The sequence below is a fragment of the Carassius auratus genome, unplaced genomic scaffold (genome assembly GCF_003368295.1).
Source record: "Carassius auratus strain Wakin unplaced genomic scaffold, ASM336829v1 scaf_tig00036596, whole genome shotgun sequence".
NCBI lineage: Eukaryota > Metazoa > Chordata > Actinopteri > Cypriniformes > Cyprinidae > Carassius > Carassius auratus.
The window spans coordinates 88,762-101,786 of NW_020526315.1; the positions used below are offsets into that span (position 1 = coordinate 88,762).

Here is a 13,025-nt window from a genome sequence, read left to right on the forward strand (position 1 = left end):
AAATGTTGTCTTTCTCATTATGTGAATTCCACACGAAACTACCAGTGATAAAATATTAAAACCTCAGAGACCTGAAACAGATGCATTGCTTAATATCAATATCTGTATAATTTTAAAAAAGATTTTTTTTTTAAAACATACCTTTGTTAACTTTTCGATTGTTCAGTGGGATTGCGTCTGCTCTCCATTCTGCTCAGCCCTCTCATTGAAATGAACTGTGAACAGCTTTTTACGTGTCTTGTCTACGTGTCTGCGCCATAGGAAAAGTGATAAATACATTTTAAAAAAAGGATTATAATTTCACAGTACAGTACAGCTCAAGTCAGTCACATATTAAGAAAACAATTGTCGTCACCTGAAAGAGACGAGGAATATTTCATGATGACTGATGCCTGTGAATTATAGCGATGGCCCTACACAGGCCTACTATACTGTACATCCACTGACAGTGACATATACCAGCGAGCGGCAGAGTGACAGTGTCTTGTGTATTTATACAGTAGATGAAGATGCACTGATTTGTAGCTGATCATTTATTTTCTAGGAAGGGACGAGGGACATAAATATTGCTGAAGGTTTAGCATCATTTAAGGTTATGCATATGCATGTCTAACAATGCCGTGAATTGTTCTGGAATGATGTAAACATAGCATGCATGGATTTTTAATACTTTAAAACTTCGTTTTTATTATTCCAGTGTGCTCAGCTTCATATGCATGTTCAAACAAAATGGCTTAGTCATGTAAGATGATGCACTTGAAATCTTGATTAAAGGTACTGTAAGGATTTTCTTCTAAAATAGCATGGAGAAAGCAAATAGATGTCGGTGATGTAACATTTATGCGGAGGTCTGCAGGATGGTAGTTCTCCAGGAACAGGGTTGGAGATCCCTGGTTTAGTTGATCAGAGGACTTTGATGCACTTTCTGTCTGTCAGTCATGTTCAGGATTGCCTACATGTCTCTGGAGGGTTTAGGATTGGTGGTAGTCAGAATCTGGCTAACATTGCTTATAGCACCATTAATGTAATACAGAAACTCAGATGTAATACTCAGAGCACATGTATTATATGTGTACAATTAAAACAAGCTCAGTTATATTACTTATTGCATATTTTTATTCAGTAGAAAATTGCACATCAAGCCGTTTTATAACTATGAGGGGAAAAGTGCCTATACTGCGGCTCCAAATAAGCTTATTTTGCTCATGCAGAAAATTATAAACAATTTAATTATTACATATTTACATGCAAAAAAAATAACCTTATTAAACATAATTCATGGTACAAACATTAAGGGAAAACAATCTATAATCAATACAATTTTAAAGAAAAAAAATGCATTATGTTAGCAGAAGTACTTAAATATTATTAAAAAAAAGTTAATAAAATGTATTTCATTTATTTATGCAGTGAAGTTTATTTATGCATAGTTTATAGTTTATTTATGCAGAACCGAAAAAATGATAATAATAGTGAAATGTAAAAACATTCAGCTGGTTTACACATCTGCTTGTTTGAGTGGCCCAAATGGGCAGGATATAACATCAGATCAAACAATGGTGTGAATTTTAGAAATGTCATTATTTTATTTGGTGCCGCTAGTGCTGCACAAATTACACCCTTCACACTGAATGCCCAGTTCAAAGAGAGCATAAGCTCCCCGAAGGTGCATTAACCTGATAATTATACTGATCCTGACAGAAAACACTCAATAAACCTGCTTGAGTATTTTCCATTCGGATCGATATCAGAAAGTGCATCAAAAGCGTGCCTGCTGAGGGCACGCCGAACCTCAATAGAAGCAAAAGTAATATTATAATACAAGTTATAGACTCAAGTCAATAGAGTGCAATAGTTGGGTTCCAGAAGTAAAATTCCTCCATGAGAAAATTGGTTTTTAAAAATAAACTTTAAAAGGAAGACCTACTGTGGGATCTAAGGTTATTAATCAATGGTTGAAACCATACATTCACACAAATAAATGGGTTAAACAGCTGAATTCATGGTAACTAAAAATAAAATAAAATACATTACCCATGATGCTCTACAGAAATTTCCATCAATAAGAGATCAAAACAAAATAGCTTGCAGGGAATCCCCACTCATGAAACACTTGCTATCCTATTAAAATACTAAACATGTGCATATTTTGCAATAAATATTAAACATACTGTTTCAATATTATATTTCTAAGTCGTTATTTATTGATGTAATTTGCAATGCTTCTTGGGACTGTAGTTCTCCCTCAGTAAAGTTGTTAAAACTTTCAATTTTTTAATACTTTGTAATGTTATGGTTCACCTTGGGTTGGTTTGGTTCACTGCTTATAGTGCTTTAACAAAGATCCCTATAAGAAAAATGAATGGAAAAACCTCTATAGTAATAGTTGTCCATTATACAGGTCCATTGAGATGTGCATCAGAATCGTGTTCAATTGCTTTGGATTGATCAGCATGTGCTGACATTGCTCAACTGTGGTCAGAAGAAAGCTCTCTTCCACAGCAGAGTCACAGGTCAATCGAATCAGACTCTACGTCCTAGTTTGTGCTGTTCCACAGAGCTTTCAGTCGTGCTCTGAGTTTTCTCCTCTGTACTCGAACAGTCCAACAGATGACAACAGAGAGCTGAGCGACAGCAGGGCTGGAGAAACTTCCTCGACAACTTCTGCAAGATGTTCCTGAACGTTTCTCTGAGTGCCGAAGAAGAGAAGTAGAATATGAACGGATCGAGGCATGCATTGAACGTGCTGGGGAGCAGCGCTTGAACTCGCCAGTCGGGGCTTTTATTCTGTACATATCCGACCACGTGCGAGACGTTGTAGGGCAAGAAGCAGATAATGAAGACAAGAAGCGTGCCCAACGCCATCCCGATGGCTCTATACCGCTTCTTGGCATTGATGCTGGGCAGATTGGAGAGGATGAGGATGAATTTGATGTAGCAGAAGCAGCAGATGAGGAACGGCATGAGGAAGAGCACGATGAAAAGCTCCAGACGAAACGGCAAGAGGATATCGAGCTGTTCTCTGCTAAATTCTTCATAACATGTGTTACGCATATATGGTGCGGTGTAGTTAACATTCGTACTATTGTAGTATTGTATGATGTAGACGATACTGCAGTGTCCCATTGACATCACCCAGAATATGACGCTGGCTATCACGGCGTTTCGAGGGTCGCGTTTGAGCTTGTATTTAATGGGGAACGCCACTCCCAGGTAGCGCTCCACGCTGATGGCCGTCAGGTGGAAGGTGCTGTTGTAGATGGTGGAGTAGAAGATGAATCCTGTCAGAGGGCAGAGGAAGTAAGGAAGAGTCCATTTCATGTTGGCCGCCTCCACCATGCGAAACGGCAGGAAGAAGAGGAAGATCAGGTCAGAGATGGTTAAACTGAGTAACAGCACGTCCATCGGGGTGGAGCGCTGGTGGACCTTATTAAAGAAGGTGTAGAAAGCCAAGATGTTGGCGGGAAGACCTGTGATCAACGTGAATCCGAAGACGGCTAACACCAGGTTACTGAGAACCAACGTCCACGCCATCGTCACTGTAGATGTGAATGATGCAAACCTGTTAAAGAAAAATAAGTTAATTCAAGATAAACTCAGGTTTTACATCTTACATCCAATGTTAAAGAAGAAAAAAAAAACACTAGAAGAAATCCTGTGCATTTGAAGAGCGCATGACTGCAAGAACCTTTTGTGGAATGGAAAGGCTCCATAAATGTTAAAGGTTCTTCATGGAACCAAAGATGCTAATAAAGAAACTTATTTTTTTTTTAAGATCAAGGTGAAAAAATGGGCATGCTTAAAGGGTTGGTTCACCCAGATTGCACAATTATGTCATTAATAACTTACTCTCATGTCGTTCCAAACCCGTGAGACCTCCGTTTATCTTCAGAACACAGTTTAAGATATTTTAGATTTAGTCTGAGAGCTCTCAGTCCCTCCATTGAAGCTGTGTGTACGGTATCTGGGAGTAATTCATTTACTCAAACAGTACACTGACTGAACTGCTGTGAAGAGAGAACTGAAGATGAACACCGAGCCGAGCCAGATAACGAACAAAACATTGATACATTCACGAGTCAAGAACCGTTTCTGTCGGACGCATCTGATTCGAGAACCGAGGAGCTGATGATGCTGTGCATGTTTGATTCAGCATGAAGCAGACCGACACACAGAGCGTCTGAACCGAACTGATTCGTTTGGTGATTGATTCTGAACTGATTCTGTGCTAATGTTATGAGCCCAGGAAAACCGAAGGCTTGCAATCATCGCAAATGATTACGTAGAGCGCAAAAGAACCGGTGAACTGTTTTCTTCAACAGGTTTATTGAATCGAACTGTCCGAAAGAAATACTGGTGATCCGAAAACCGATGCAACCAGTTCTTGACTCGTGAACGAATCATTATCTGTCTCGGCTCGGTGTTCATTTCTCTCTTCACACCAGTTCAGTCAGTGTACTGTTTAAACAAGTGAACAGCTTAAGTCATTTGTGGATTAATGCGTATTGGAGATGCGAACCATTGAAAACGATTCAGTTTGATTCGGTGAACTGAATGATTCGTTCGCGAACCGGATATCACAAACTGCTTTGTTTTGAACTCTCTCACAACAGACACGGAAGAGAAGACAATGCTGAATAAAGTCGTAGTTTTTGCTATTTTTGGACCAAAATGTATTTTCGATGCTTCAAACAATTCCTACGGACCCTCTGATGTCACATGGACTACTTTGATGATGTTTTTCTTACCTTTCTGGACATGGACAGTATACCGTACACACAGCTTCAATGGAGGGACTGAGAGCTCTCGGACTAAATCTAAAATATCTTAAACCGTGTTCAGAAGATAAACGGAGTCTTACGGGTTTGGAACAACATGAGGGTGAGTTATTAATGACATAAATTTGCTATCTGGGTGAACTATCCCTTTAAGAATGATTCTAGAGTGTGAAGCATTATATTTCCTATCAAGATTCACAAAATTGCAATCTCACACAAATGAATGCACAGTTGCAACTAGAGATTTAACGGACACGAACACCTTTCCATCATTTTGCAATGATTTGCAGGAGAAAATGTTATAAGAGAAATCTTAAACTGCGATAAAATTTTGTTTTTGTATTTTTTAGTCCAGCTATCTGTGACATTTGACAAAGAAAAGCATTGGGGCATTTAAAATGAGCTCATTTACTGATGCTAATAAAAACACTGCACAAAACATAAGAGTCTGACTACACCACACAGCTGTGCAACACACTGAGGATGAAGTATGTGTTATGGGTCAAATTCTAACTAACACAGCACAGGATATGACACATCATGGAACCGTTAGAAATAGAGATGCTTCTGATAAATGATTTTGCAAAAACCCTCAGAGAATGTGATTAATGGTTAACATCTGTAGATAAATTAGCACTACAGGAAATTTTTTCAAACCACAAAAATATAAGATAAACAGTCACATTTACATTAGGGCTGTATAATATATTGAAGAAAAAAACACTGGGAAAAAATGCCAAAAAATGGAGTTGTAAATATTAATATTGTAATTGTAATTGTACAGATGTACTACAAAAATTATACAGATAATTATCTTTTATATATTTCTTATCAAATATTTTTAAAATTATATATATATATATATATATATATATATATATATATTTAAATATAATAATAATCATGATTAAATTAAAATTAAATTAAATTCTGAATTATTATTATTTTATAGCCAAACCGAAAGGTTGAAAGATATGTACAATTTTTGTTCAAATTTTGATCACATTCTATTAAATTTATGGTTGCTAAAAGAGGTTTTAATTACTGAAGAATATACTGTAAATATACAGTGTAAACAGAATAAAGTGCACATTTTTCAAGTTTCCTAAACACTAAAGGATGGTTCACATTCAGAAAAAAAATAATAATATTTTTGCTTTTTTTATAGTTATTATTATTATTATTTATGCAGATGCACTTCCCAAACAAGTAATTCTAGAATTATTAATTATTTCCAAATACAGCAATTTAAGTCGTCTTGTATAGATGCTGTATATTCAACTGATCGTAAGCTGGTAGCTGATCTTTTTAAACATTGTAGCTCATTTCTAGTTCTACTTTAATCAGAACAGTTTGCAGTGGTTTGCATGATCTGTCAGCTATTCTGGGGAATTTCCTTAGGGGTGCTTCTCTGAACCCTAGATATGAGTTAACATACCTTTGAACATTAAAGAAATGCTTGTTTTAGCCTTAAAAAATGATTTCTGTTCGATAAACGTTCCAAGTATCATGTACCATTTTAAAGTTGGTGAACAAAATAAAACAAAAGAAGAGGAAAGTTTTCATACCTCAAGTCAGTTCAGACACAGACTCAGACTCAGAAGAGATAATGACACTTTCTCTCAAACATAATGCTGCTTATAACCAGGTTAGTGTGACACACACACACCCCTATAAATGGCACAAAAGGAAGGAAGCCATTCTTACTTCCTGTTTAACTCCAAACAAGTGTAATTATTAAACACAAACACGGACATAAATTATAATATATTTACAAATTATTATTATTATAATTATTATTAATATAATGCATTTATACAATATATTATTATTATTATTAAATATTTATATAAATATTAATTTAAATATTTAAAAGCAGAAAATGCATTTAATTTTTTTATATTAAAAAAATGATTCAGCTTAAATGTATTTTTCACAAATTTATTTGCATAATGATAATAATAGAATAGATAATAATAGAAATATATATACACACACAATGACAATAATAAAAAATAATTAGAATATTATTATTATTATATACATATTTCACTCTATGCTTAAAATCAAACTCATCTGACGTTTATTTATTTCACAAGAATCTGTTTTCTCTTGTTTTGACTGTTGTCATGCGGTTGCTAAGGTGTTTTGGGTGGTTGTTTACTGGTAAAATAAAACAGTATCTATATGACACATCAAAGTTTAATATGACGGAGACAGTATTATTTATTTCATAACATATTATAAGAATGCTATATTATTTTCAGTCATTTTCAAGGCTATTATTTTAGGCAAAATGCACTTCTCTATTGTAAGGAGAAAGTCTTTCGAGACGTGATGGGACGCACATTTCTTCTTTTGCTGATTGTCCAATAGTGGTCAAATTTGGAATGTGCAATACTGAAAATATTGAAAACATGTCTGACTTCTACTTTCACTTTAAACTGGATGCTGTTTTAGGATAAATATGCTGTTTCTATTCATGTTTACAACTGAATGAGCAATTTTGGGACAAACCTGTATTTTTTTTCCCCCAGACGTCCAAGAGATTGTGCTGGTGATGTGTTGAACACGGGTTAATCAGGTTTTGTGGGACAGATGAATTAGCCAAAGGCAAATTCAAGCACAGGTCATCATTATTTACTCACCTTAATGTTGTTCCAAACCCGTATAAAGTTTGTTCTTCTGAGTAAAACCAAAGTTAGGCCGAATGTTTACACTCCTCTGTAACGTGAAAGTAAATGACTGAAGTTGTGGAGAATCAACACTGTAAATGAACCATAAAAGTAGCTCATATGACTCACGCTCTACATTCAGCTTATTCGATAGCTTGATGTGAGGAAGAGACCTCGATTTTCACTTTAAATCATTCCTTCCCTCTGATCTCATTTATGCCTGCACATATTGAAATGTGTTAACTAAAATGACAACTGAAAACGTATAAATAAAAGCTATACATATATATATATATATATATATATATATATATATATATATATATATATATATATATATATTTTATTAACTTTTTTAGTTTATTAATCTTTTGAATTGTAATTTTATTTTGAAATAATTGTATTAAATATATATATATATATATATATATATATATATATATATATATATATATATATATATATATATATATGTTCTATTTTAATATTTAATAAAATTATTTCAAAATAAATAAATCTATATTACGGTGGAAATCACCAGAGGCTTACGATACGATACGATACGATACTTCTGTCGCAATATTACAATATTATCGCGATTTTAACTATATTGCGATATTCTGCGATATAACAGTGCAACTTGAACTTGTACAAAAAGGTTGTGCAGACCCTTCAGCAATTGGGGCATTTGAAAGTAAATTACTCTTAAATTTTAATTAAATTAGAAAAAAAAATGTAGTCTTACATCTAGGGATGCATCAAAATTGTGGATGCACTTGGCCGAAAACTGAAAATGCATTGTAATTATTATTTTATTAAATAATATAAAGTAGTTTTGTAAGACTCTTTTTTTTTTTACAAAAAGTTTGTATTTTTATTATTAAAAAATAATAATAAATAAATAAAATAACCACACATTGACTGAAACTATAACACAATCAAACTGGACAGAGTTTATTGGTTAATTATTGTAAAACACTTTACAATAAGGTTCATTAGTTAACATTAGTTAACTACTTTAGTTAAAGAACTAAGAATGAAGCATTTATTTATCTCAATTCATTTAATTTCAACATTTATTCATTCATTATTAAAATCAAGTTGTTTTAGTTAACAGTTCATGCACTCTGAATTAACATGAACTAACAATGAACAACTGTATTCTCATTAACTACTGTAGCATTAAGAAAGATTAATACATACTGTAATAAATGTATTGTTCATTGTTTGTTCATGCTGGTTAATACAATAACTAATGGAACCTTGATGTAAAGTTTTTCTAACTTTAATATTAAATATCAAAATATTATTTTTTAACACTTTTATGTAACAAAATCAGATATAAGTTGTTGTTTTGACAAATTATCCAAATAGATTTGTATCGATTCATGTATAATTTTTTCCCCCACCACTAATATATATATATATATATATATATATATATATATATATATATATATATATATATATATATATATATATATATATATATATATAATATATATTAAGTAGTTATTAATATTTTGAATTTGATTTATTTATTTTTTTCGCTTTTATTTAATTGTATTTTTAGCATTTAGTAAGTTTTGTTACTATACAGTAATTAACTATAAATAAACTTCTAAAGTATTTATTAATCAAAAATGTTTATGTCAGAAAAGTTTACATTATTAAAGCTGTATCTGGTAATATATTTAATGAAACTAACACTAACTAAGGTTTACAAAGATTAATAAATGTTGTAACAGATTGGTAGTTGTAGGTTAATGCATTAACTAACATCAACTAATGGGAAGTATTGTAAAGTGTACAAACAAAATTATTAAAACTAAAGTTAAATAAGTTTCAAAAATATTAATAAATACCAAAATAGGGTCACTTTTATTTTCATTGCACGAGAATGAGGATGTCTTCAACGTTTCTCCTTTTGTGTTCTACAGAAGAACGAAAAATCACACGGGTCTGAGATGTCACAATTTTCATTACAAGAGAAACCAACCACACCAAAGCCCACAGAACTTCTCTAACGGTGTATGAATGTGTACGAGACGCCCAGCAGAAGCACGCCACGCTGTCAACCAAAAGCCACTGAGAGCCTCTTCAGAAACGAAGGTGAAGGTGAGAGGAAGTTAAACGAGACAGACTCATCACGTCACACTGAATCGCTGCCTGCCGTTTAATCAGAGACTGTGGCAATCAGCAACACCTCCTCTGACATTTGAGCAGATACGGTCCGTCCCGCATGCTGAAAGATGAAGCCATGGCATAATTAGACTGCCCTGTTCTGCATCTCGCCCTATAATTACCCGGAAATCTGCTGAGTGTGTGTGAACGAGCAACACACTGTTTATTAAAACACGGTTGAGTGGCATTTACCTGAGCATCTCGTGCATGGGCTACTGATTGATCAGATGATTGTCTCGTCAAGATAACGGCATGTTGGTATTTCTTGTAATGTTTGGTAAAAGTTTTAAACCAGAAAAAGCTTACAAGCACCTTACACAAGCCCAAGGCAGAGAAATGTGCCAGCACATGTCTATTATACAGTACGTCTGTTTACATCAGCACGACATACTTTGTAGAGAATTTGCTCTTTTGCTGCAATGCATCTATTAGGATGTTTCCTATCAGATGTCAAAAAGACGTTAAGATGTCATGTTTATTATTTACAATGCATGCAAACCTTACATCTTAAAGACGTCTATCAGATACACAGCAGATGCTTTCCAGATAACTTTCAGCCATTAAAGCAGGATGGAATTCTGATTGGCTGTTAATGTTTCTATCGTTCATCAGCCAGATAAAGTCGTTTTGAAAGTGAAACCACTGTTCGGTGTAAACCCTGCTATTCTTTGAAATTGAGAACATTTTTTAAAACCAATTTATAAAACTAATATGTTACTGTACTACAGATGCCAATCAATGAAGTGGCACCACCCCTCAACATTTTGCTTGGGGAAAGCACCACTCTTAGCACTTTACAAAATGTTTCTTTAGTTCTTTCGGTTTACTTACTCAGAACAAAAACCATTATTTCCTTCCCGGTTGACCACATAGTGTTATCAAACATATATTGTGCTATGAGACAGCTTTGTGGTTTTAAACTTGAACAAAACTACATTTTAACAACTGATGGAGAATCTCTATTGGTTAGAATACAGCAATCCAGGCTTTCATCTGATCCTGTGTGGTTAATTTAAAGGTTTCTTGAAGCATTTTATTCACAGTGACTCATATATGGCACCACCTTGTGGCCTTGTTTAATAAAAAAAAAAGAAGAGAAGAAGAAGTTTACAAATTTAAATGAATAAATAAATGCTTAAATATAAATTAAACCAAATAAATAAATGCACTTTTTGATTAAAAATAAATAAAAATAGATTTTACATAATGTATTTTAACATTAACAAAATATTTCCAAATTTAATTGTACCCCTTTTTATATTAATTTATACATGAAAATATATGTGTCTTTTGTTGTTATTAATATAATTACTCAATGTAAGTGTCTGTTTATAAGGAGACTTTTGTTTCATTTTGAACAATTTTGTGTATTATGTTGAATCATACAAAGTTAAGACCGTGTAAAATGGTAAATTCACCTAATAATCTTAATTCTGTCATTATTAACATCACCTTCATGTCTTTCCCAAATATGCATGATCTATATCTTCTGTGAAACACAAGATATATATATATATATTTACAGAATACTAAAATAAAAAAAAGTTTAATGGTGAAATGCATTTAAAAAAACTCATGTCCCAGTTTACCAGTCACTCCTGAAATTTGTGCAGATCTTTATCATTTGAATGCCTCTGGAAACATTTATAAAAGCCAATGAAATATGATCAGAAGTGTCCCACTTTACCTGGATTCCCCTCTGTATCACTCAACAGGAAAGTGTGTGTTGTTTCAGACGCCTCTGTCACAGGAAAGATAGATGAGATCTTTATGCACAAAGGTTAAAAAAAAAAGATGCAGCTTTTGCTGATGTAAAAGTAGGTCAGAAAAGACACAAACTCACATTTAAAGTGTGACAGCAGTGCTCAGAATAAAACAGTAGTGATAAATAGATCTGGTGTCTAGTAAACTTGCAGGGTACGATTGCAATGCACTGAAGAATGCAAGCGCACATGTAATGCAATGCACAAAAAAGCATTTAAGCAAAATTGTGTACAATCTTTAGACTTGTCTATTTAAAGAATGCATGTATATTCGTTAGCATTTGAATTCATCTTAATGGCAGTTGTTCAGCTAGCAAATGCAGTCTTGTAAATAATCAGAGTGCATTCTGCCATCTTTGCACAAGGAAAATGTTTTGAGAGAATAACTTACAATCCAATCACTTGAGCTATAAATGCAACCATCACATGCAGCTTGTCCTTATTTTCATCAGCACTAAAAAAAAGAGAAACAGACACAATATAATTACCATCTAATCATATAACAAACAACAAACTGTGACATTCAAGTTTTAGAAGAGACAAAGATAACCAAGTTAGGAAGCTGGATGCAACTGTCCAAAATCTGCTTTAATGACACCAAATATAAATTAGATGTTATAAATGAATTATTAGCCATTATAAACATAATTGACGAAATGGATAAAAAAACAACCTGTACCTCCAAATGCTGTAGCAGGAACAGGAAGTGACATCATAGAAACAGGTTTTATTAGTCTATCTAAAGAGATGACATGTTAAAAACAAGCTATGCATGCTGAGTGCTGGGTAAAAAATAAAACAGCATTCATGCATAATAGGTGAGAAGTTCAGGATGGAGAAATAATAAATGGATGCATGATTTGAATGAGTTTCTTTTATTAAAATATTAGAAGCAAAGCACATTTGGTTTAAAAAGTTGTTGTACTGATTACATGTTATTGAAAGCTGTTCAGATGTACAGTTCACACGCAGTTGTGTTTTGCACTGTAATTTGTTCACTCAAGCTCTTAATTTCATTGTTAATGAAACTGCTTATGCAAAGATTTAGGTTTAATATTCATGCAATCAGCATGTGCATGCTTGATTTTTATTCTGGAATCATTTTTAAGCTTCTCCACTTCTGTCTGGTGGTGCATCTGTATTACATTAATTAGCTTTGGACTGGATGATAAGCACCAATGATGCATACGCTAGCAGATTATTTAATTCAAAAACTTGACTTGACATTTTTAGAGGATGCTGTCATCAGAGCTTTGTGTTCGCACTTCAGGTTTCCCACGGTTAAATAAAGAGCTGCAGAGAGCCGAGCCGCAGCAAGGAACGAGCAAGCGTGTCACCAGCCCCTGCAACACCTCTTAAAAGTCTCTCTGAGAGCGGAAGAAGAGAAGTAGAATATGAAGGGGTCGAGGCATGCATTCAGCGTGCTGGTGAGTAAAAGCATGTTCTCTCCATTTAGAGCTGTGGCTATTTACGAATCCATCCACGTGTGAGATGTTGAAGGGCATGAAACAGATAACAAAGACCAGAAGCGTGCCCAACGCCATGCCAATGGCTCTATAGCGCTTCTTGATATTGACAGCGGATAGACGGGAAAGTATGCGGATGCACTGGATGTAGCAGAAACA

At 33.8% G+C, this 13,025-nt stretch overlaps 1 protein-coding gene across 2 annotated transcripts; it reads right to left on the reverse strand.

The window, feature by feature from the left end:
- Positions 1-761: 761 nt before the first annotated feature.
- On the reverse strand, positions 762-11,883 carry LOC113082600 (free fatty acid receptor 2-like). Of its 2 annotated transcripts, XM_026254177.1 has the most exons (3): positions 11,792-11,883; positions 11,325-11,378; positions 762-3,562 (listed from the first exon to the last, which is right to left on the reverse strand). In XM_026254177.1, exon 3 carries the CDS (start codon positions 3,532-3,534, stop codon positions 2,524-2,526), a length of 1,011 nt encoding a protein of 336 aa, XP_026109962.1. In that variant the 5' UTR covers positions 3,535-3,562; positions 11,325-11,378; positions 11,792-11,883; the 3' UTR covers positions 762-2,523. The 2 variants fall into 2 exon arrangements, with proteins under 2 accessions (XP_026109962.1, XP_026109961.1); XM_026254176.1 differs by lacking the exons at positions 11,325-11,378; positions 11,792-11,883 and adding an exon at positions 6,347-6,411.
- Positions 11,884-13,025: the final 1,142 nt, after the last annotated feature.